At 39.3% G+C, this 24,242-nt stretch overlaps 1 protein-coding gene across 1 annotated transcript; it reads right to left on the reverse strand.

Annotated features, from left to right (window-relative positions):
* Window positions 1-2,748: 2,748 nt before the first annotated feature.
* On the reverse strand, window positions 2,749-23,543 carry ophn1 (oligophrenin 1). Its single transcript, XM_079565717.1, has 24 exons — window positions 22,860-23,543; window positions 21,907-22,002; window positions 21,607-21,668; window positions 20,114-20,185; window positions 19,523-19,624; window positions 19,213-19,323; window positions 18,960-19,064; window positions 18,762-18,891; window positions 18,466-18,566; window positions 18,278-18,369; window positions 17,396-17,474; window positions 15,223-15,256; window positions 15,055-15,117; window positions 13,630-13,704; window positions 12,486-12,570; window positions 11,452-11,510; window positions 8,157-8,262; window positions 7,827-7,986; window positions 6,588-6,732; window positions 5,944-6,168; window positions 4,529-4,658; window positions 3,847-3,897; window positions 3,726-3,761; window positions 2,749-3,353 (listed from the first exon to the last, which is right to left on the reverse strand). Exons 1-23 carry the CDS (start codon window positions 23,011-23,013, stop codon window positions 3,758-3,760), a joined length of 2,241 nt encoding a protein of 746 aa, XP_079421843.1. The 5' UTR covers window positions 23,014-23,543; the 3' UTR covers window positions 2,749-3,353; window positions 3,726-3,757.
* Between the last annotated feature and the right edge of the window lie 699 nt (window positions 23,544-24,242).

Here is a 24,242-nt window from a genome sequence, read left to right on the forward strand (position 1 = left end):
CACTTTTTTTTAGACCAGGGATGAATATTTTAAGCTAGTTGTGGTGCCTTCAACTCAAATTTTTGATATGTTTTTGCACATAGTCCCAATTTGCACTAAGATTCATTATTAGCCCAGAAAAAAGTCACTCTGGAAAACTTTCGACGTGGCCAGATTGAACAAAAGCTGAATTGATATCAGGGGCATTTAAGTCACTGCACTATTAGTCTAAAGGGTGTTTATGGAGTCACAAGTTTGGGTGGGAAAAGAAGGAGAAACCGTGCTTTGATGAGCGATATAGTCATTAAGGCTGCCAAGGGACTTAGATTAGGGCAGCTCCTGTGTGCCAACGGGGCACATCTTGCCAACTCCACTGGACCGACTTCAGTGTAAAAAGACCTTGAGTGGCAAGTTTAACTGAAGAAATCTGTGGAATGTCTCACAAACTCTAGCAAGAAATAAGAAAATCTTTGCGATTCAATTTGATGTTGTAACAATGTATTAATCAGGAAAACATTTCAGCAAAGGGAATTTGAGACATGTATATATGCACTTGAGAATCCACGATCTTTTGTACATTATGAAAAATGTTTTGCGTAATACTGTGATGTTTTCTATCTCCTTTTTATCAAATACAAGCTCGTAGTTGCATGTGTGGTACTAGTTCTAACTGTGTAGTAACAACTTTGCATCGGGACCTTTTCCCCTCAAGACAAGTTGGCGTTTTTGCGTGGACATCATGGAGGCGATTGGAGGATCCGTCTGCTCAGTGGTTCTCAAACAGTGCCGTGAACTGCTCAAAATTGCATTAAACAATTTGAGATTCGTTGCTCTATTAGATCCGTTTATGCCTGATTAAGTGACAAGTTTCATGAGGTGCGTTTCATTTACAGTGTGCTCATTTGCTTTTCCCACAATGCATCTGGCTCACTCAACCTTTAGTGAGACAAACTATTACGACAGTTTGAGTACCACTGATCTAAGTCATTTACTGCTTGTTGCGTCAATGTGCATTTGTCAGAAATTAAAATCATTGTTCATTAACTGCAGAAAATCAATCATTAAAATAAATGCAATGTTAAATCTATTGTAAAAATACTAAAATGCCTTTGCCTTTTTACATTAATTCCCTATTTGCACTATAAATGGCTCTTATACGAATCCTTTTTTTTTGGTTTGAGTACTTGATAATGTTGTGTCTTCTTTATGCATGGCACTGGGGGAGCATACGAACCTAAAGACCAGTTTTTGCTTTTATCTTGATCGGCAAATGCCCAGTGAACTGCACTTCTTTGTTTTCTGCTGTTGTGTAGCTGTATATATTGACCAGTGTCTATGATGTCCAAACTTTCAAATACATTTCTCGTGTGATTTATACCTATATGACTCATGTGTTTTTTCTCGCTCTTTTTCCATCTTTTAAACACAATGCACTTATCTTACTAAAAGCACACTGTTACTTTACTAACATGTATTTATAAAGTTTGCTGCAGTACTGTTCATAACTCAATTTTAGGTTTAACTGGGGATTTCTTGAGCTATAGTTGTCAGTGTCAAAAGCAACCCATGATTAATCATTACACTTCCGCCATTTTAGTATTTTGAGAAGATCACTATAATGGGATGTGGCGTTGGAAACACAAATTCTCTTGTTCCTGCGTAGGATCCTCTCAAGTCTTGTGTTTGGTTGCATGTTTAATCATCAAGGTCCTATGAATGGGCCCCAAATCTGGAGGGAAATTCCACTTGTTAATATAGTTATAAAATCAAGACACGTTGGGCAAAAACAGTGGTTTAATTATTTCTTAAAATCTTGGCACTCTTAAACTTGGATGATTGTGGTGGTAGCATACATCAGATCTGAACACAAAATGGAATATTTTAGGAAGTGAAAATGGTGATGAGGCTTAAGTGCATTCTTAGTTTGCAAAACAATACACAACATCATGCAAAAGAAGCCAATTTGTAAAGGTGTGAAAAACCTGCATGACTGTGGCTTGAGAAAGTGAACATTGCTGACAAATTGAAGCTAAGGTGTTAAAACATTGGAAAAATAAAAATTCTTTAAATAAATAAAAAAAATCACTGCCAATGGAACATTAAATTCGTTTTATGGGGTCTCATTTTTACTGGATCATCTTGTACCTTTGGCAATAGTCCACAGTCACATGAATTCTCTTAATTCAAGCCATTTTAAGTCATTTATCTAATCTAAGATGGTTATCTGTTTGCAGAAGTGGGTTGCAGTGTTTTAGTTTTAGTTTCATGTGGATGGGCAGTAAGGACAGGGATACAGTCTCATCAATACTTGACATCTGCAATATCAAAAGGTGAAATCGAAGCTATCCAGTGTTGATCTGCGGCTCATGTTTTGATGAAGGCAAATTTCCCCAAAAGATTACAATGATGTTTACTAGAACTGACAGTAATTGAGACCATGGACGAAGATAAATAAAAGCAGTTTCCAGAAGCCAGCTGTAATATTACAGTCTGGAAAATATTTATTATGACAATGTTTCCAAGACAACAGTAAAATATTTTATTAGTCGCCCCGGAAACCATCACTCATCACAGAATGACAACGTTTTAAAGTGATGAATCTAAAATATTAGCTCCTGCATACATAACAAGTGAGATATTTGCATAACGCCTGATCACGAATGTATTTACATGTGGGGGAAGTGTTGATAATGTAAAAAAAGAAATAAAATCAAAATACAAGAAATGCGAGGCCTGTCAGAAATCAACAATTATTTATTTCGTTTCAACATTCACGTATTGAAAAATTCAAACACATATACAGCAGTAAACTGCAGTAACACAAGTTAAAACACTGGAGTGTCATTTAGAAGTAAAACCGGCCCTTCATTTGACCTACTTTTAAGGTTTCATGTTTCAGGTAAAAGGTTTTTGATTAGTACCCACTTGAGGTACAGCCTCATTAAAGGGAATGCAAGGTGACTTGGAATTACAAAATTACCAAAGGATAAAACCTTGGTGACCTCTGCGCACCTCGTTTTGTGCATCTCAAAGGAAACTGAATAATGTGGTCTAAAGTAGGCTCAGAGGTTCATAAGGTTCTGAGATTTGCGTGACAATTAGGTGTAGCGTTCGGAGCTAAATTCTACGATTAAGTTCAAATCTGGTAGTAACAGCATAGGCACAATGGATTCCAGTCATTTATACTAACCTGGAAATACTAATTAATACTGAGATGGGCGTTAATCAATCATCACTTAAATACGATTATTTCTGTTGTGTTTGTTCCTCAAACACAAATATAAACAGTGGGTCCAGCTGAAGGCACTGGAAAGTGGAGATAGCCCTCTGCTTCACATGTACATATCATAAGGTCAAGGGTGCCACGCTGAGTTCTAGGAGAAAAACATCCAAAACACTGTTAAGTAAAAATAATCAGTGATTGATTATGGTCTGTGCAAAAACAGAAAGTTAATTGACTCTGTGCATAACTTCAAATCATAACAACATCGCCCAAGAAGTGACTTCCTGCTTCGATCCAGCACACCAAAATAAAAGCACACAGCAGGTACTTGCAACATTACAAGAATTTAATTAAATACACACATTTTAAGTGTTTTGTCTGTTAATAGTTAGCTAGAAAGAAAGTTGGACTAATGAACTGCTGAACTAGTGAATAAGATGGTGCTTTTATTTTGGTGTGCTTCTTGGGTGGCGTTGTTATGATTTGATGCACAGAGTCAATTGTGATTTATGAACAAACTCACTCTTTTCTGATTGGAGTCTTCAAAGGAATTGGTTAACTAAAAAGAGAGATGTAGTAACAAATATATTACAATAAGAAGCACAGGTTACAAAATGGTAAATAGTGCCACATGTTGGTCATACCTTGGACCTTGTCTGGAGGCGTTCTCAAAAAACTTGGCTTTAGAGGCCACACTACGAAAAAAACAAGACCATTAGTGTCCATTACAATTTCACAAAACATAAAACCAGCAAGTTTGGTCATAATTTGCCAAGTGATAAAATCCGCTATGACGAAAACACACTACGCACAAACGACTTCAGCACCACAGCTCCAGACAGAGTGAAGCCTGTGTCTGTCTGTCTGTGAATGGGACAGGGTTTATTCCTCCAGATCACAAGAGGTAAATTATCCTTCGTAAAAAAAGACGCCGTTTTTGGAGATAACGAGATAATTGACCCATTATCACCTGCATAACGTGTCATAATTGGTCCACAGATGACAGCTCTTCAGCCAATATTACTTCTAAAGACCACCAGGCCATGTGAAAATGGATCATAATGGTGTGTTTTATGATAAATGCTGCACGATTCTCCTGCTATCATTGTCCAAGTGATAGTTTACAGTGTCCTGGCAGTGTCCTCTCAAATTACACACACTGGCTACAGTAAAACAATGCTGCGTTGGCATTCGTAGTTCATTGAAATTTCTCGATCTACACAATGAGGAGATTGGAGGAATTCCTTTCACTTCTGAAACCTGTTGCATTTGCATGTGACTGAGGGATGTGCCAAATGGTCTTTTGTGCTACTGAAGAGGACTTACTAGGACTTGGCCGTGGGCTCGGAGCTGACCGGGCAGGGACTCTTTTGTGGAGCGGGGACTCGAGTCGGGGGCTCGGGAGGACGCACCGGGGGTCTGCAGATGGCGGGCTTTTCTGTTGACTTGAGTCCCTCTGCAAAACAAAACCGGCACGATGAACTACCACACAGAAGGAAATAGGGAAACATCAGTATTGTGTTTTGGCAATAGCACTGAAATAATCACGATTTTCATTAATTTACAAAGTATGTGTCGATGTACCTGACCAAGCTGCATGTTTGCCATCAGGGGAAAAAAACAACACAGTTTTCTGGTAGCAATAGAGGAAATTAATAAAAGCAATTGTGCCCTTCTCTTAATGATCCTAAAATGAAATAAGTGCATCTTCAACTGCACTGTTTAAGTGGTTCAACTTCTTGACAAATGATATGTCTAAATAGTTTCATGCACAGTCTTTCTTTTATGTAAAGTATTAACTTGGTTCCAAGAAAATACTGGCCGTGTTTCCTGGTAATTTACTCTGTGCACTGGGTTATAGGACCTACTCCGGATTTTATTTTAACAATAAAAGACGGAGCACACTGATGTTGCGATTAGGGATGGTACAATAATTAAATTTGGGGTCACGATTATCTTGGCCAAAATAATTGCGATTAATTTTATTTTATTGGCCAATGGTTTAAAAAAGTCACTGAAACTGCAGAAATGATGGGGATTGGGCAATTATGAAATATTCCTCTTCATTGTCTGCTGTAAATGTCATATTGAGTGAGACAAAGTATTTAAAGGCACACTGTGCAACATTTTGGACTATACTGTTGTCATCAATAAAAAACATGCAGCTAAAGAGCGGCTTGACACAGAAAATGCTCTTTCTGCAGTGGGTAATCAAAGAATGGATTTGGATGAGGAACTAACCTCAAATCTCCATGGAGACGTACCCACTCCCGGTAAAGTTACGGCACTGGTTGTCTGATGGATTCTAGCACGATAATCACGATGATCACGATAATCACGATAATCACGATAATCGCGATAATCACGATAATCACGATAATCCAAAAATGTGGCGATCGATTAATTGCCACATTTTGTTTTCGCGATTAACGATATTATTGTTCATCGTTTCATCCCTAGTTGCAATCCAAACTTATTCCTAACTCCCCCCCCCCCACAAATGTCTTCTTTTCTAATGTACTAAAGGACAAAACAAATGGTATGTGTTTTAGATAAAGATAATGCTTTTTTTCATAGAGAGTACGCAGGTGATGTCCCAGCATGGCAACAAAAGCAAAAGCCAGTGTTATGAGAAGAGTTTTGTCTGGGACCTTGAAGGATCAGAATCAAATAAGTGCATACTCTGTACCATCAGCTAGATCAGTACGGTGCAGTTGAGTGCAGTGGTAACATGGCCAGACCTTTAGACGTCCGTCGGTTCTGGAACGAAGGCGTCCGGTTGACAGCGACTGGGACCTCTCCGTTTGAGAAGGAGGAGGAGTCCGACGAGTCCGAGGTGCGGTCCTGGCGATTCGGAGGCAGAGGTCTGGGCATCAGGGGAATCCGCGGAGGAGGCTCTCGCGGTGGAAGAGGTTTGGTCCGCTGTAGGGGAGTGGGGCTCAGGACATGGCCATGTTTCTGACCATCTGTCACAGGGCAACAACACAATTCATGTGAAAAGGACTGTTGATGGGCTAACAACTGATGATGATGTTAGAGGCTTACTCACATCTATCTAGAGCAGACATATCTTTGTTGGTATTCTTATACCAACAAAGATAAACAATGGGATGGAGCTAAGCTACAATAACAATGACTAAACAAAAATGCTCAATGAGAACAAATGAATAAAACAGGTTTATTTTTAATTGATGGTTTAAAAGCATCATAAGAGACAATCAGTAAAACTAAAGTACAATTATTAGATTATGAAGTACAAAGGACATGAACGATGGCGACACAGACAAATGATTAGGCGTTAAAGGGAAATGTTAGCCATCACTCAGGATAATGATGATGGCGATAAGGTGCTGGTGGCAGTGGGACTACAGAGGGGGATAATTACTCTCTGAATGAAAGTGCTCTGGACTCAGAGCTGTGTAGACGCGCGCCGGCCGCTTGGAGATGGTGATTGGCTGCCGTGTCCGGGGAGTGACTCGAGGGGGAGGGACGGGACGGGCACTGCTGTCCTCTGGGAGACTGGAGAAGATCTGGAAACACAGTGGCGGCAAAGGGCAAAGGTGTTGAAAATACAGAACTGTGGAGAGGTGGATTAAGTCTTAAAATGTATTTCAAAAAGATTCAACAAAACAATAATCCAGTAGTGATAGAACAAAGTGCTGGGATGATACACTTTTGTCACGATGCATCACAACACATTAGTTATTTCAGTGCATTGTATAGCGACACAATACATAATGCATTTCATTACCGCAATAATTGTAAACTTAAAAAAAAGAAAGCTCCAGTGAAGTTTCCAAAAATTAATCTGGCATTTGGTGAATTATTTTGAGAAGTTCCTTTAAGTGCTGCCCTCTACTGTCCTGACAGAGACGTTCACCTGTTATTGAAAGCAGTGCATCATTAGTATACCTGTCATTAAATATTATCGCTATGGGTTTTCAAAACTATACATTTATCAAACAAAAATATATTGTCCCAACAGTAAAAGCCTCTGTTCTACTTTTGAGTGGAGATGTTAATCAGATACGGTTTATTGGACTGGACATATAGCGTGATATTGTGAAGTCTGGATAGAGACATTCAAGGCCATCAGAGCCAAGGCTTTCAACACAAAGGCTTAGTGTCTGGGATACATGTGCACCAGCCGTATTTACTAACTAAACTCTCGTGGCACACAGTTTGTCCTCTGTATTTGCCTCATCCTTCAATGCCGCTGGGGCAACATGTCAGAGGAAAAGGGCAACTGCGGTACATGTTCAGATCTCGGTCTGAGGCAAGGGAGTTGGTTTGGTGTGGGGGGAAAAAAAAACAATAAAATCTTTTAAAATAAAAACTAATGCCACCAGACTTGTCAAACATCATCACTTAACCATATTAATATGACTCTTTGAAAATCTGTCTGATCGTCCTCTCCCCAAGCCTAAAGTCTGAGTTAAGTCTTTGTGAAAGATCGCACAATGTAAAGATCTCTACACAATGTAAAGCACAATGTAAAGATCTCCACACAATGTAAAGCACAATGTGAAGATCTCAACATCTTTTAGTGATGAATAATAATATATGTATAAATGCTTAAGCAGATCAAACTAGCAAAAAACATATACAGACTGTGTCAACGTACCTTTTTGGCCTCTTCAATGAGGATCTCCACAACTATATTCTGAAACTTGATATCCAACATGGCTGCCACCGTCTCCTCCTGCGCCCTCAAGAGAGTGGGCCCGAATATCACCGCCATGTTTGAGGGCGTCATCAGGTTGTCCTCACTGTGACTGCACACGCTGTTAACACATGAAACCCGCTGAGCCAAATGCAAACGAATACAGAAGAAAAACTCAAGCGACTCGTCTAACATTAACAACTGAGTTTGGAAAAGGCACAACGACTTGCAAATGAACAATGTAATTATGTTGGGTCCAAAAATGTTACCAAAGACATTGGCAGCTCTTACTTCACCAAATGTTTAATCAGCATCTCCAGCATTTCTCGATTTTTCTCTGGTAGTTTGTAGACGAGGGTATGGATTTCACTGAGACGGGAGTCTAAATTGTCGGACTCTGGGGGAAACAACAAAAAGAAAAGCAGATTTTTAAAAGATGGATAACAGAGTCAAAAGTTGTGACATTTAAATTTAAGTTTAGCCTAAAGGTGAATATAAAAAAACCTCTTTGTAACACAGAACAGGTGGCCATTGGATATTTCCTTTGTTTCGTAAAAACACCCAGCATCTGGATTGTAGTAAGAAAGTTATACGAGCCAATTTTGCCGGGGTGTATTAATAAAAATTAAGATGATGGCATTCAAAGATGAGAAAAAGTCAGACCCGCAATCAACTGATCTCAGAAAAATGACTAAGGATAACCGATCAATTAGGCCTAATGTTGTGACAAAGAGAATAATGCCGCAAGTGGTCTGGCATTTCTGCAATCAATAGCAGCAAAATAGTTTTGTTTCAGAAAACATAAACAACATTTCTGTAGCTGAATAAAGCGTAAATGTGGAGCTTTAGACTTAAACTACGAAAAGAAAAAGTGAGTCATCAAATCTCCTCTTCCCAGCGCTGAGTCACAATAAATACTTACTGTCGACCAAGAATAAATACATTTAAAATATGATCTCCCCATTTTGTCCGCGTGTTCAGCTGGTTTAAATAATTACATCAGAGGCAGTAAATGGCACATGTTTATTATTTTCTTCACCAGGCTGAATTACAAGAACAAACCAATTCAACCTTAGTTAAACAAAAGCAGAGAAAAAGATATACATAATTTAATATGGTGATTGTGAGGGACAAATTCTACTACCGTTTTATTAGTTCAAGTAAAATTAACTTTTTGTATGAAGCCCACACATATTTGTTGGAAACTGATATTTTAATAAGGTTTCCATCATCTGAAATTCAATAACTGCACTCCCTAACCAGGTTTCAGATAATGCTGCTGTATTAGGCAGTGTTTGACTAACTATAATTCACGGATGATTGAAATTTTAATGTTGCGTGATGCCTCTAATAAAAAGAATAAACAGGTCTAAATCTGTTGCGGCACTAAAAGAGGCAACTGATTTACAGCTGGGCTCGTCGACTGCAAGTATTTTTGTGGAGTTGATAGTTTCTTTTGTGAAATAGGTTGTGTATATGTGACATTTTAAAGCACTGTTTCCCAACCAAGGGTACGGGGACTTGTCTGGAAATATTTCAGATCTAAAAAGTCTGATCCAAACTGAACAGTTTGGATTTTAAAAGGAAACTTCTTTTCAATGATAGTTTCCTGCTGGCGGCCTCAGGTCAGCAGACCTCTCTCTGTTAGTCGTCCCAAGGACTCAAAGGAAACTGAAAAGGGACCGCTCTTTTCCAGCTCTTTCCCAACGTTGTGGAATGCACTGCCTTTGCGCCTTAGATGGGTGGAGTGGATGATCTTTTGCAGTAAAAAGGTTTGAAATTGAGTTTAGTGTTTTTGCTTTACTTTAAGCACAATACGCGACTAAATACCAATAAATCAGAGCGGAGCAGATCATTTTCTAAATAATTGGCTGCACCTTAGAGTTAAAGGAACAGGCCACCTTTTTTCCATACTGAGATGTTCTTACCTGAGCTTAGATGAGTTGATGCGCATCTGTCTGGTCTTTACTCATGAGCTCAGTCACGCAAAAAGACCAAAGACGTTGTTATCATTTAGCCTCTCCTCTATGGGGCCAAACGGACGTGAAGTTAGAAGTGACCAAGCTCTTTCACCTTTTCTCCATTTAAAAACGGTTATGTGAGCGTACTTTACACGATCCAAGTATAGTCACACAAAATTTAACACGTTGATTTTCTAAGCGGATAAAACAGGGAACTACAGGTGCTCGTCATAAAGTTAGAGAATCATGAAAAAGTGCACTTCTGTCATTCAACTTAAAGTGTGAAACTAATATATTATATAGACTCATTACATGCAAGTGAGATATGTATAGCCTTTATTTGTTAGCATTTTGATTATTATGACTCACAGCTTGTAATAATCTCCGAAAATTTGAATATTTTAAAAAGACTGTGTGAGCCATAATCATCAAAATTATAACAAAGGCTTGACATATGTCACTTTGCATGTAATTAGTCTGTATCATATATTAGTTTCACATTTTAAGCTGAATTACAGAAGTAAATGCACTTTTTCATGATTCTCTAATTATATGATGAGCACCTGCAAATTGTGAGGCGTAATAACACCAGAAGCACTTCGACGTCTGTGCAGTAAAGTCGAAATGCTCCTAGTGTATTTATTACGCCTTTACGATATAGTTTAATTTTGTGTAACTATACTTGAATTGTGTAACTAGTCACAAAACCATATTTAAATAAGGAAAACGTGGAAGAGCTTGGTCGCTTCTAACTTCACCCCCGTTTGGGTTCATGAGGAGAGGAGGAGAGGCTAAATGCTAACAACATCTTTGGTCTTTTTGCATGACTGAGCACACGCGTAAGACTAGACAGGTACACATCAACTTGTCTAAGCTCAGGTAAGAACACATCTCAGTAAGGAAAAACGGTGGCCTGTTCCTTTGAGAAGTATTTTGAGTAGAAATTAAAGACAAAAGAGGTTGGAAACCAAGGTTCTAAAGAACTCCTAGATTAATACTGGTTCCCGGATTGGCAGTGCCTGGTCCTGGTCCAAGGGGAAGGTCATCTTCCTGTGGACTCACTACTTGCAGGAGCCATGAGGGCTGGTGCAGAGGAATACGGCAGTATGACAACCGGCAACGTAATAGCAGAAGTAGATGGATGGATGGAAAGGATTTTGTGAGTACACTACATCATAATATAAATTTGTGACTTATATCACAAAGTGTCTCATCAATGTGTCAATAAATATCAATATATTGTTATTACACTACACACACTTTTTTTCTGCTCACATTCTTAATGAGGATCTTATTAAACAGTCAGTATAATGTCGCACAGCTGGACAACATAAAAAAATTCCCGTTAACACATAACATGTTCAGGAAATTGAAGTTACTGATTTGTTTAGACTCTGCTCTGACATCCTGAAAGAATAAAGCTGATGCTGTTAAAGGTATTGTATTTTACAGTAATGCAGGCTATAAAACAAAAAGGGGAGATCTATTTCCAATTGCTTTTAGACGGATGAACTGCTGACCCTCCCTGCGATGCTGTCGTTTGGATTTAGGACTTAATAAATTAAGCGTATTCATCACAGTGAGTATGAATATGTATCGGCAGGCTGTGATTTGAGAAAACTTACTTGCAGCGGAAATGAGATTTCTGTGAAGGCTGTGGGTCATGATGGGTTCAGACAGACTCCTGTACACAAACACAGACTCTCTCATAAATACGAGTTACCACAGGGCAAGTTCAAGTTACCACTTCAAGCCAACACAAGAGGCAGCAGTTAAACTCTCCAAAAGCACTGATCGAAAACCCATGTAAGGACGTAATTAGGACAATGTTGTGGTTTGTGAGTTCAGACATATCAATATTTCAGTATTGCGATAAAAGGAATCTCATTGTAAGCCGGAAATTATTTGTGACACTTTACTTCGGAGAAGATCCGAAGCACTGACTGTGAGATGGAAAGAATTACGGCTACTATTCATGGATAGATCATTATTCAAATTAGATAAATATAGGGCTTAAAACAACTGGCAATAGGATGAAGAGGGCCATTTGCACAGAACTAACAAGAAACAGTCAAAGTAAAAAACACCATCATATTACATGGTGTATCTTACTCATTATATACATTTTGATTGCATGTTTAGGACACCTTGAAATAAATACAGTCCGTCTCAATAGGGAAATCCTAAAAAACAGATGAATTAAAATATTACTTTAGTGCTCGATACTGTAATATTTAGTCGTATTTGACAAGCACAAGCTCATTAAAGGGACTGTACGGAGTATAAAAAAAGTTAAAATTATGTATTTTCCTCCCCTACATGTTCCAACAATGTCCTAATGTGTAGAATGAGCCCAGACCTTTTCACCACAACTGCCTCTAAAATCCTGCACTGTCACTCAAAAAGATGTTACTTCGGGTCCGAAGTGCCGTCATGCATGAGCTTAATATAGAAGGTGCAGTTACGCATAAGACCTGAGGTGGCAGTGGCAGTAGTGAGTATAAAATGACCAACTTGCATCTAGTCTCTTTAAGGAAGAGAATTTTGAATAATAACAGTAATAATCAATGAACATTTACTGTCTGAATAAAAAAAAAAAGAAAAAAAGAAAAAATAGAAACCAACAAAAAGAAACAAATAAAAGTAAAATGACACACACCTAAGGTAGAACTTAAGAGCGCTTGTGATGGTCTTCTCATCCCAGTCAATGTTCTGCAGGTCCACATCTCCAGGATTTATTGGATCTAAACAAAACAGACCAAAACAAATAAAAATGAATACTATCCTCTTTGATTTCCAGCAGTTCCTTCTTTATTCACTGCCTGACTAAAAAATAAAAGTCACCACCTGGATTCAACTAAGTGTTCTGATCTGGGGTCGCTGCAGCAGGTCAGGTCAAGATTCAGCAACACAATGTGCCCAAAGAATGAGATCAGCTGACGACCAGAACACCCTCAATGACCAGGTTATTCCATCAGTGCATATCTCTTCCTTGATGAAAGAGCGGCTCACCACAGAATCCAGATATTAACATTGAGAATCTTTGGGATGTGCTGGAGAAGGCCAACAGTGAAGTATATGAGGGACCTTTTTTTCCAGGCAGTGTAGATTACAAATGTACAAGTGTACAAATGTAGTGAAAAGGACACTGTTTAATGCCTATTGTACCCCACTTTATACAGCACACCTGTGGTCAAACTATAAACGTTCGAGCGTACGAAAACTTAACGTGGCATATAACGACTGTCTAAGAATTTTGCTGAAAAGACCTCGATGGGAGAGTGCCAGCCACTTATTTGTTTCTGCTGGCATCCGAACTTTTCATGCTGTTTTGAGAAATTTAATGTACAGATTTATATGTCGGCTCAACAGCTGTGCCAATATGATTATTATGAGCTTGACAAACATCAAAGTCAGTGCCACGCGCTACCAGTCTGAACTGTGGCGACACTGGTACAGTTGTCTGCTCTAAATGTTGTTGTGTGTTTGTTTTTGTTTTTGTTTTAACTGGACCTCGAGTCTGCTATAAAGGTTGATGATTATTGTACAGCAGTGACGGACTTTGCAATCACTTGACATCAGGGAGATAATATTTGCCAGTTATGACAGCTCGTGTTTATTTGTGGACAACATAGAGACATGAAACAAGACTTATGTTTGATAGTGTCTAAAACAGTGAGTCAGCGCTCTCTAAACACAACCAGCAAAACCTGTCAAATCAGCTCAGATCGTCAAGTGGCAAATTGCTGCAGAGAAAAGGCACGGACAGACGTAGCACACCTTTTACAGACTTCGTGTCTTACCAAAGTAGGAATTTAAGAGCTTCTGCACTTGGATGTTGCTGCCAACCGTTCGGTACACTCCCTCTTGTGTGACGGCTGTGGAAAGACAAAGAGGTGGAGGAGGTTTTGAAAACGAAGGGCGGGAGGTTTGGAGAGAGACAGTGGAAATATACTGCACAGTGGACTTCATTATAAACGGGGCGGGAGCATTCAGATGTGGTTTGATAATTACAGTAAACGGCTTTAGAAAGTGATCAAGGCTGAACCAGATTGGAGCCAGTCTCAACAGCTAGACACTTGGCGGGGCAAATAGGATGAATGTGCAATTGTAATTGTAATAAGTCTTATTCTCTTTTGAAAATGTGTGTAATTTTGTGCAATACAGCATATCAGGACTTAACATGCAGGGGAGGAAAATACTTAATTTTAACATTTTTAAACATTTTTAAACTCTGTATAGTCCCTTTTGTCGCTTCTTGAGAAATAGCGACAAAATTTAGGCGCAAACAAGGACAGAAATTCAGCAAAACGCAACAAAAACGTGTCAAAAAAGCAATGACAAAGCAACAAAAAGGAACAAGAAGTGACAAAAAAGTAACTGTAAATAGTAAATGTGGCAAAAAGAGCGACAAAGAACAGGCCAGAAAAAGAACAAAAATGCAACAAAAACACAACAAAAATTGACAAAAAAGCCACAAAAAAGGGACAAAAACGCTTCAAAAATGTGGAAAAAAATGTGGCAACAACGCTACAAAAAGGCTATGTATAGTTATGTAGGTCTTAGCTTTCAAATGAGGCTTTTAGATTTGGGTAAAGCCGAACTGGAGGGTAAGAAGTTAAACTAGTTTCAGCAGTATGTAAAATCAATGATTCAGAATTATATGATCCTTGCAGTGGTCGCCATGTTCTCAGAGGTTCCCAACCTGTGGGCCGCGTAACCAGGCTGGGCTGTCGCCACAGGGGAAGATTGAAAAAGACGAAAAAACGAAGACTACTACCTGCTTTCCGTGTTTCCACGTTCGTATATTAATATAAAACTAGGTCAAAGTTTGGAATAGATGGCTGCGCGTTGATGCATCGGCTACATAAACTGATAATATCTGATGAATAAAGATTAAAAAATCTTCACATCAACACCTCCCACTCAGCCCCATAGGAGGAGAGAGGTTGGGATATTGACTATTTTACCTAAATGTTCTTAACTCTATTATCTGGTGCACATTAATATATGTATCTATAACGTAAACTGATATGAGTTGTTAAATCATAATTCATATTTGCCTAATCAAGCTTATGAACCAGGGAAAGTCACACTTGTTGGAAAGGGTTGCAGAGCTACAGGTTGGAGACCCCTCACCCCCCCTCCTGAGTCTATTCTGCCTCCCTAGTTCAACCTGTGACTCAACTGTGCCCCCTAAAGGGACGCTGCAAACTCACACACTTTACCTTTCGTTTCGATGTAGTTGATGCATCTGCGCACAAACTTGAAACCGATTTCATTCAATTCCACTGAAAAGGACATTGAAATAAACATGATTTAACATATATTTACATACGACAGAGGAGCACAGCCTGTGTGTATTTAAATGACTGGTTCAAAGAGTGGTGGCTTACTTTCAGCTTGTTTCTGAATTGGAGAATGGTAGATCTGAAATAATAAAAAAAAGGAAAACAGCAAAAATGAAATGAAAACAGATGGAAAATTACTCTCCTGTCCTTTGGTCTTGTATGATTAACGGCATGGGATGAATCGTTGGTGAAATGGAAGGAGAAACTGAGAAAATCCTTCAAAATGGTTCCTGGACGCTGCTTAAAAGTAATGTCTGGAAAAGTAATTGACCTGATACACACTTGCATCAGAGTCTTTCCTTCGATTTAGCACGGCGGTTTTAATGACAGATAGCTAGAAAAAGGGAAATAGTGGATGAGAGGTCCCACGATGATCTAAAAACAAAAGAGACTTAAGAGACAGGCCAGTCTTTTGCACATTATGGCCACAGACTCCACAGTAACCAAAAGGTATAACTATTGCAATTATTCACCTACTAGTCTCAATAAAGGATTTGTCATTTACAAAACCTGCTAATTCGTGATTTAAACCTCTGCCATGTGATTCTTGCATTATTATAGCAGTTCATGTTTCTCTCAAATACTTTTTAGTTGCAAATTGTGATTTGTTTATGGCTTAATTCCATATTAAAAAGGCATTAATATAAGACTATAATTATGAAAGGGGAGTACAGTATAGTTTTATGATGAGTTTAGAACAAATATGTGGGATATGCTTAATAATATCATCATTATTTACATGAGGGTCTTAAAGCATTGGAGATTTAACAGGCTATTACTAAGCAGTGCAGCATCTTGTAAAAAAAGCAAAGAAAGAAGAAGATAATTAAGGCGGATGACATTTTGTTTCCTGCTTGGAGACCTGGCAATGTCAGCGGTTATCTTCATCATCTCCTCGTCTGCGTCTAAAAAGGGGCATAAATATCTTCTTCCTGCTTCTATGACACATTAGGACAATCCGACCAGTGCGGAAAGTTATGTCGCCTCCCGGCTAATCGATAAAAACTACATCACTCAAGACAACGGGCTAAAAAGTGCTTCGTATCCTCCTGCACCGCAATGAATTTATTGAGGTGTACGTCGCCTGACTGCCAGCACATAAGTCAGAGTGTTGCTGTGTTGAAAATAACTCTTTATAAACACACAGACTGTAGATTAAGCAGGCTCTGCAAGTTTCAGTTGTGAACCACGGTCAACACGATATGAAACCACACCACATGCAAAGCAGATGATAATCAAAGTGTTTCAGAGTCACCCTCCTCCTCCATGACTATTAGCCTTGTTATGTTAGTTGTAAATAGTAAACAAAACTTACAGAAAGCTAAGTCACCGGGTATTATCTTTGCAAAATGGAAACCCTGACAGGTGCCTCCAAAACTGACAAGACCTGCTTTACTGTATGCAGAAAACTTTATTGAATAAACTGTTGCACAGTCAAACTGACAATCATTTCAAACTCGTGCAGACCTCAGAGTAAACAGCGCAGTGTCTTGTGGGATTCCTCCAAGCTTCTTATGGCTTGATGAGGAGGATCCAGAGTTTCCTATGATAAAGGAGCCAATACAGGACGCAGCAAAGCTTTTTCTCCGTTCCAACTTCCCAGACAAATTCAGATAGTGCGTGTCAAGACTGAGGATGGTGCACTGTCGAGTTAAGGAGATGGAGCTTCCGAGACTTATTGAACCTTCTCGTTCTGGCACAAACTTTAAGAGTTTGCAGATATACTAAAACTTATAGTGAATAAGGAAGCAAAGCAGGAAGTGGGTGTTACAAAGTGCGTCCTCTACATCTTTCGCATCCTGTGGTCGCAGCGAAGACTCATCTACTGTTTCCACAACCAGGAAAGAGCAGGTGAACCGCTACCACTAAGAAACTGTGCTGGTCACGCTATCTCTCCTTCACACACCAAGATAATAAATCAAGAATCTTCTTTAATATCAACTTGTTATAGGGATACACTAGAACCTATATGTTACATTTTAATATGTTTTTCATGAAGATACGAGATCTGAAAACTGATTAGAGACTGTTGCTTTGGGGCGTTTTAAGAAGTGATATGACAAGTTTATTCTTTAATAGCTTCACACCAATTTGGCATTTATTTTTTGGAAAGAATTAGACTTTATTATCTTCTAATAATACAATGTTAATTGGATTTAAAGAAACAGAGCTGTGTTTGTGTTTGATCAACAACTTGAGAGTAAATTAATTCACTCACTGGTTCTTTTCCATCCATCGCCTCGATCCACTGCTTCCTGTCGGCCTCTGACGGCGCTTGGAAAGTGACAGGAGCGTTTCTGTGGGAACAGTAATCGCACCCAGAGAGAGACAAAGGTTAGCTGTTCAATTCGTGACCTTTAACATAAGGAAAGGAACCAAAAATAAAAGTTAATCCCTTTAATGGTTGATTAATCAACTGGGGAAGACAATAAATGTATGATCAGAAACAATAATAAACATATATGTGCACAGAACACGCATGAAGAGAGAAAGGATGAGTGTTTGAGGGATGGAGACTGCTTCAAGGGACTACAAATGAATAAATACTTTGAATTTATTTCTGGTGTCAGGCATTTGTAAGATCTTGCTGGTGCGTTTATCAACCCGGAGATTGTGATTCAAGTGGAAAACTGCTTGAAATGTATTTGACATTCCCAAGTTGGGTTCACCGGCCAAACAAATCCCTCATTATGTTGCCCAGTTCACACAAGCAACAAATTAATAGCTCATTCGGGGACATTTCCAAGCACTTAATGCATAATTCAGGCACCTCTGAAAGCTTTAAAAGACCCCATCAACGTTCAAGCATTTCAAAAGATTTCAAAAGAAACAGCCCCTAAATATGACATGGACGCCTGTGGCTTTGGTGTCTTTGAAAAAAGCACATTGTACCAAAGCGCCTATTTATTAAAACATGAAGTTATTGTGTTCATCGCTCTGAAATTAGGAAGTTGCCATCTGTTTCTTAGCACTTTGCGGATGCTCAGGGATTGTTTGGGCTACGGTCCATTTCGCCCTCACATTGTGTCCTTGCAAACCACCTGTTCCCCTCACCATCACAACCTCCAGACACTACCGACACTTTCTCACAGTCACTCACCTCTCCACCGTCTCCACGTCAAAGCAGAAACGTTTGTCTATGGAGTCGGACTTTCGGCGGATGCAGCACTTCAAAGTGAGCTGTGTATTTGGCTGCAAGTAAAAAAGTGGGATACAATGTAGTAATACAGGTGAGTCTACAAGAGCGTTAGGAATTATAGTTCATTCAAATACAGCGCTGACCGGTACCTGTTTGACTGTGGTCTTCTGCTCACAGGGAATCATATGTAATTGCCGGTTCTCTTTGTGATACTTGCAGTAGTATTTCACCCATGTGACACCCAAAGCCCCTTAAAAAGTTACAAATACGTACAGTCAATAGAATATATCTGTAGTTTAACAAGTAGTAGAATTATTAACCAAACTAAAACAAGAAGTATATTATAGCAAATACAGCTGCTCAAACATGACATGTTTGCTTTATTGTAAAATTCAGAATCCTTGTTCCTTGTTGGCTCCATTAGCTATAAAACAAATAGACTTACACTTCTCTTGACAGTACAAGTAGCCCTCCATGGGCAGTAAACTGTGCATCTGGATGATTTTGGATGGGTTGGTCATCCTCTTCATCAGCTCCTCCAGCTCCTCACTCGTGCTCTCATAGTGGTTTCTAGTCTACAGTACAGAGGATGTAATCAATGCCACAGCACAACATAGCCCTAGAACATAACAACCGGACACACATTTTGTAGGCTCAGCTGCAGCTCCTGTTTGTAGGGCATGAAATCCTGAGTCATCTCCACCGTCAGATTGTTAAGCGTCAAAATGCTTTGAAGAAACGCTAATACCTGTTTCAACAAAACAAAATTTGCATGAACACAAATTATATGAAAGAAGCGCATGCACATGGACATTATTGTTTACGGTGTGTGACAGTTAAAGTATGTCACTCTATCCTGGAATGAAGTGCGGTAAAAGCTCAGAGGCTGTACTCACAGGCTCCACCACATCAAACTTCTTACGGTCCTGAACTTGCTGGATCTGGTAAACATACTCCACTGAAGCTTCATAGAAGTTCACACGCTCCTTCTCAAGCTGTTCATCCGCCTGCAAAAACATGTTTTACTAATATTGAAATGTTTATTTATGAACATATTATTTAAAGTTTGATGCTTGTGAATCTAATGATCTGCACCAGGTCTTGTATGAGACTTACTGTTTAGAGTTTGGCACAATTATTTGGGGACAACAACAATGCACATTAAAATGACAAGAACTTAATTGATGTTTAATGTGATTTTCTGACCTCCTGAAGTTGAGTTTCCTTCCTCTTTGAAGACAGACTTAGGTGTTTATCTAACTGAGAGTAATATTTTTCACTCTCTTTCTCAAACTTCTTTCTCTTTTCCTGAAAGAACCAACACAGCATTTAAGAAACCAAGCACAATTCACTAGAAACATAAATCAAGCAATGATTTTTGTATGTAAATAAACATTGCACAAAATATGAATTAATAATAACATAGATATAGATAGATAAAGATAAAAAATATGAATGCAAAAGTGTTCCAAGTTTTGTTTTACAACCAAAACATGAATGTTTAGAGAAGTTTTTAATATGCAAAAAAAAAAAAGTAAGACACTAAATGGCAGAATGGGGAAGTTATTAAAAATGACAATGCAGGTGCTTTAGAGAAGTTACAATCAGAGGAAAAGCAGCCTCCTCGTGTCACACAGGTGGGTATGTCATAAACAGATTTGGGGAAGTGGCCCTTTATGTCCGGTCTTTGTGTGCAACTCAGGAAGACAACGCAAATGTAAAATGAGCCCTCAAGTCATACAATAGACTTGAACTACTAAAGACCGTACTAAAGATCATAGGGCAGGGTGCACTTACTTTGGTTACTCCTATTTGTTCCTTTCTGAACTTCTCCAAAGGTTTAATGAGCAAATCTGATGCATTTTGAACCTGTAGAGAAAACATAGCGCACCAGTTACAGCCACTGAACAGACGATTATGCAACAATTGACACATAGAGTGTTATTCTCTTTAGGTATCAGGCCAATCAGAAGGAGAGCTTCTTACATCCAAGTGCCTTTTCCAGAAAACCATAAAAGTTGACTTAGGCAGATATGTATCGAATTACATCAAGATTTTCGTATTAAAAAGCAATGCCAATAAGTTTAGGCCCCGACCGATATATCGGCAGCCAATATTTAGGGTATTTTCAACATCGGCCATCTCTGAAACCGATAAAATGGCCGATATTTCTGGCACCGTAAGTGACAGAGACTTCCTATTTTTTGCAAAGTAAAGAGCTCAAGTCAGAGCTTTAAAATTAGCCTCAGTAGAGCGGAGAAAGACTACGGTGAAAATCGGTCACAAGTTCACCTATTTTATATATTTTATGTTAAGACTGTTGCATATAATTTCAGAATCATAAGAGACAGAGACAGAGAATTTTATGTTTTGGAATCTAATGATTTTCATCTTTGTAAAGAGCTCCCTCCGAAGTACCGTATTATCTGGACAATATTGCGCTCTGGAGTATAAGTCACACTCCCTGCCAAACTATGAAAAAAGTGAAACTTATATTCCGGAAAATACGGCACCTACCAAACATGAATATACAGAGCCCCCTGCTGTCACCATTCAACACGTTAAGAAGCATCATACACAGGATTATAGACGAGTATTTAAAAAAAAAAAAATGGACGTAAATATCAGCGGTGGATATCGGCAATTTATATGATTGAAACCTTTACTATGATAATAAATGTTAAAAAAAATAGGATTTTTGAGGAATAAAAAAAATACATCAAATTAAATTACTCAAAATATCTGCAAATATATTGGCTATCGGCCATGCCAACCCCTTTAAATCAGTATACCACAAAAATCCATATCCGTTGGGCCCTAAATAGGTTTACAAAAAACCAAAACAATGTCCATTTTTCTCATACACCGCCTCATGACATGGAGGTGTGAGCTCAGGAAAACCCAGTCAAACAGGAAGTACCCGTCAAATCTCATTCCTACAGGTGCTGCTGCAGTCGATTTAAAATGAAAACGGACAGACGAGTAATGATTTCTCTAAACAGAAAAACAGAACAAGAGACGAATAATGTGAAACCCAACAATCGCTTAGCAGCACACCACTAATAACAAAAGCAGGAAACAAAATACGGGAAGTGAGAGCAAAGTATGAATCCCGTCTTTGAAGAGGAAATATTATTGTTATTATTGTTTCAATTAACAGGCACAATTACAGCGCGTGCAGATGGCATGACAGAGAACAAGAACAAAGAGAAACTATATCTCCAGTGCAGCCAACAGGAAGTGGTTTCTATATCTAATATTGAGGGTCCATGTGAAAGCCGATAACTCACCAACATCATCCTGTCATCCTCCACTTCCTGCAAGAGTCCGGCAAACTCCTGAAAGGACTGAGCTGCAAGAGGAAAAGCAAAGTGTGTTGTAATCTATGCCAGTCAAAGCATGAAACACTTAGGGCTTAAAATATAATCATGGCAGCTTAAACATGTATCGGCAAGTCAGGATTACTTATTAATGTTTTCCCAAAGAAATTGCGGACTAGAGAATTGCCCAACAGATTAGCAGCTTGAGTGTCTCGTCATGTCTTGATAAATGAAATAATTTCGTTACATGGGAGAAGGGTCTCATCTTACCGATGTTAATTTCATCGTCTGTCAGAGAGTCTCCGATGAAGTCAAACTGGAATGTGTTGAGGGTCTGGGAAAACTTCTGAACGGCCACAGAATAGGCTGTAACACAAAATAAAGTTTACGATCCTTTTCGATGCGTGGTCATCCAATAGTCGGTATGTGGTATTGGAGCTGAAAGCTTATGCAACACATCACCCCTGCACAGCCTGGTCTGCATTAGGAAAAACTCACACAGAGCCAGGAAGAGCATGACGTTTGGGGTTTTCTACTCAGGGGTTTGGCACAAGGAGCGAATGCAATCTTCATAATCATGGAAAAAGGTCACACCAATCAGTAAAGTCTTCAGGTGCATGTGGTTTCGTTTCTGCATTTTTTTTCATTTAGGCAGCTATTGTTAGTTTACCTATGACTAACTAAAATCCAAACTATTGTTTTGGGAGCCGTCTTTCTATTGGGCCACTATCTGGGCAACAGTCTCCACAGTCTCCACAATGACCATTTGTGTCCACATTTGGATGGCAGAACCGCATCATAGTGATCCAAACAAAACTGACAGTGACAGTCACATTGATGTAAATACAAGCACTTGTCCTCGCTGCCCCTGGCTTTGGTCCACAGTCCATTGCAGTAAGGACCAGATCTAAAGTGTAGACAGTTAAAATGAGGGAAGACCCCAAAGTAAAGTGATGGGGAAGCACCTGGGTCAATAAAGATGGTATACAAATCTGATTCTTCTGCACATCTGCTCCAGCCGCCTGGCCCTTTTACAGTGGGCTGCTTGGACCTCTCCCAAGGGACCACTAGCACCTCCCCATGCCTCTCCCACCCACACCAAATTTTATGGACCCTTAAATGGCCCCATTGATGCAGAAACACCACGCAAACTACAGCCCACACATCACAAAACATTCCCATTACACATCACCAACTTTGTATCCGAGCGTGTTTGCGCATACCCTTGATCGTGGCGATGACATTAATGCCATCCTTGATCAGCTCTTTGAGAAATTTGCTGGTTTTGTCCACCTCCGACTCGTAGCCCTTGAGCGTCTCCCTGAACTCGGGACTGTCCAGATAGCAGGCGCTGAACTCGAGTGGAGAATGGCCCATCTTGCACACACACACAAGCGACAGAAACTCTTCCTTGACAGTAGAAGCGGATGGAGTCGTGCGCGAGCTACGCCACTAGCCACGGGTCATTTCGGCTCAGGCGGCGGCACGCGCGCTGGACGGATGAGGAGAAGAAGAAGCGCGGACCATGGTGGCCAAAGGCAGCCTGCAGCAACACAGACAACAGCGTAGTAATAATAACAGAGGCGAGGTTCACATTCGCGTCCACTTCCTGAAAGCTTGCCCACTTGTAAACGCGCTGAACCCTGTCGTATGTGCTACTTTTCCTCTACTTGCGGTGCGAGGAGCGGAGAGCCGAGCGCAGGACTGGTCCCATTCCGAAATGTTGCTAGCTGTCAACAATGCTTCATCTGTCCGGTTCCGATTTCCCCGTGTCTTTTCCCACACGCACAACCCTTTTAAATAAAAACCCTAATTTAAAAAGATGCGTTACATACAATTGTTTTTTGCAGGTAACTTATTTCTATATAATTGCATCTGCTCTGTTTGACAAAGCGCAAGACAAAGCTAATGGGACGATGCCAATTGGCTACAGAGTTGCACTGAACTCCCACCCGGGCGGTTCTTAAAGGAGCCACTCTGTTTTAATCATAAAGTTTGATGTAGGTCAAGTGAGGGATTTCATCATGGGATACCAGCAGAGCCGAGCAAATAATATATTGATAAAACAGGCATGGGTATTAAAAGAGAAATGGCCTGCGTGTTTTACAAATCGCATGACTGGTAGAGGGCGACCCGTTTGGCTTTACTCAAATCTAAAGGCTTCTTGGGGGGAAAAAAACGTCAAATGGCAACAAAAATGGGAAGAAAATGCAACAAAAAAGCATCAAAAAGGGACCGAGAGAAGTGACAAAAGAACAACAACAAAAAACAACTCAACAAAAAAAGTGAAAACGAATTCAACAAAAATTGCTAAAATTCAACAAAAAAGTGAAGAAAAAAACTCAACAAAAAAGTGGCAAAAATTCAACCCAAAAAGTGAGAAAAATTCAACAAAAAGTGGCAAAAATTCAACAAAAAGTGGCAAAAATTCAACAAAAAAGTGAAGAAAAAAATCAACAAAAAGGGGAAAAATTAACTAAAAAAGTGAATAAAAAAATTCTACAAAAATGGGAAGAAAATGCAACAAGTGACAAAAGAACAACAAAAAAACCAACTCAACAAAAAAAGTGAAAACGAATTCAACAAAAATTGCTAAAATTCAACAA

The sequence above is a fragment of the Gobius niger genome (genome assembly GCF_951799975.1).
Source record: "Gobius niger genome assembly, chromosome: 11".
NCBI classification, from domain to species: domain Eukaryota; kingdom Metazoa; phylum Chordata; class Actinopteri; order Gobiiformes; family Gobiidae; genus Gobius; species Gobius niger.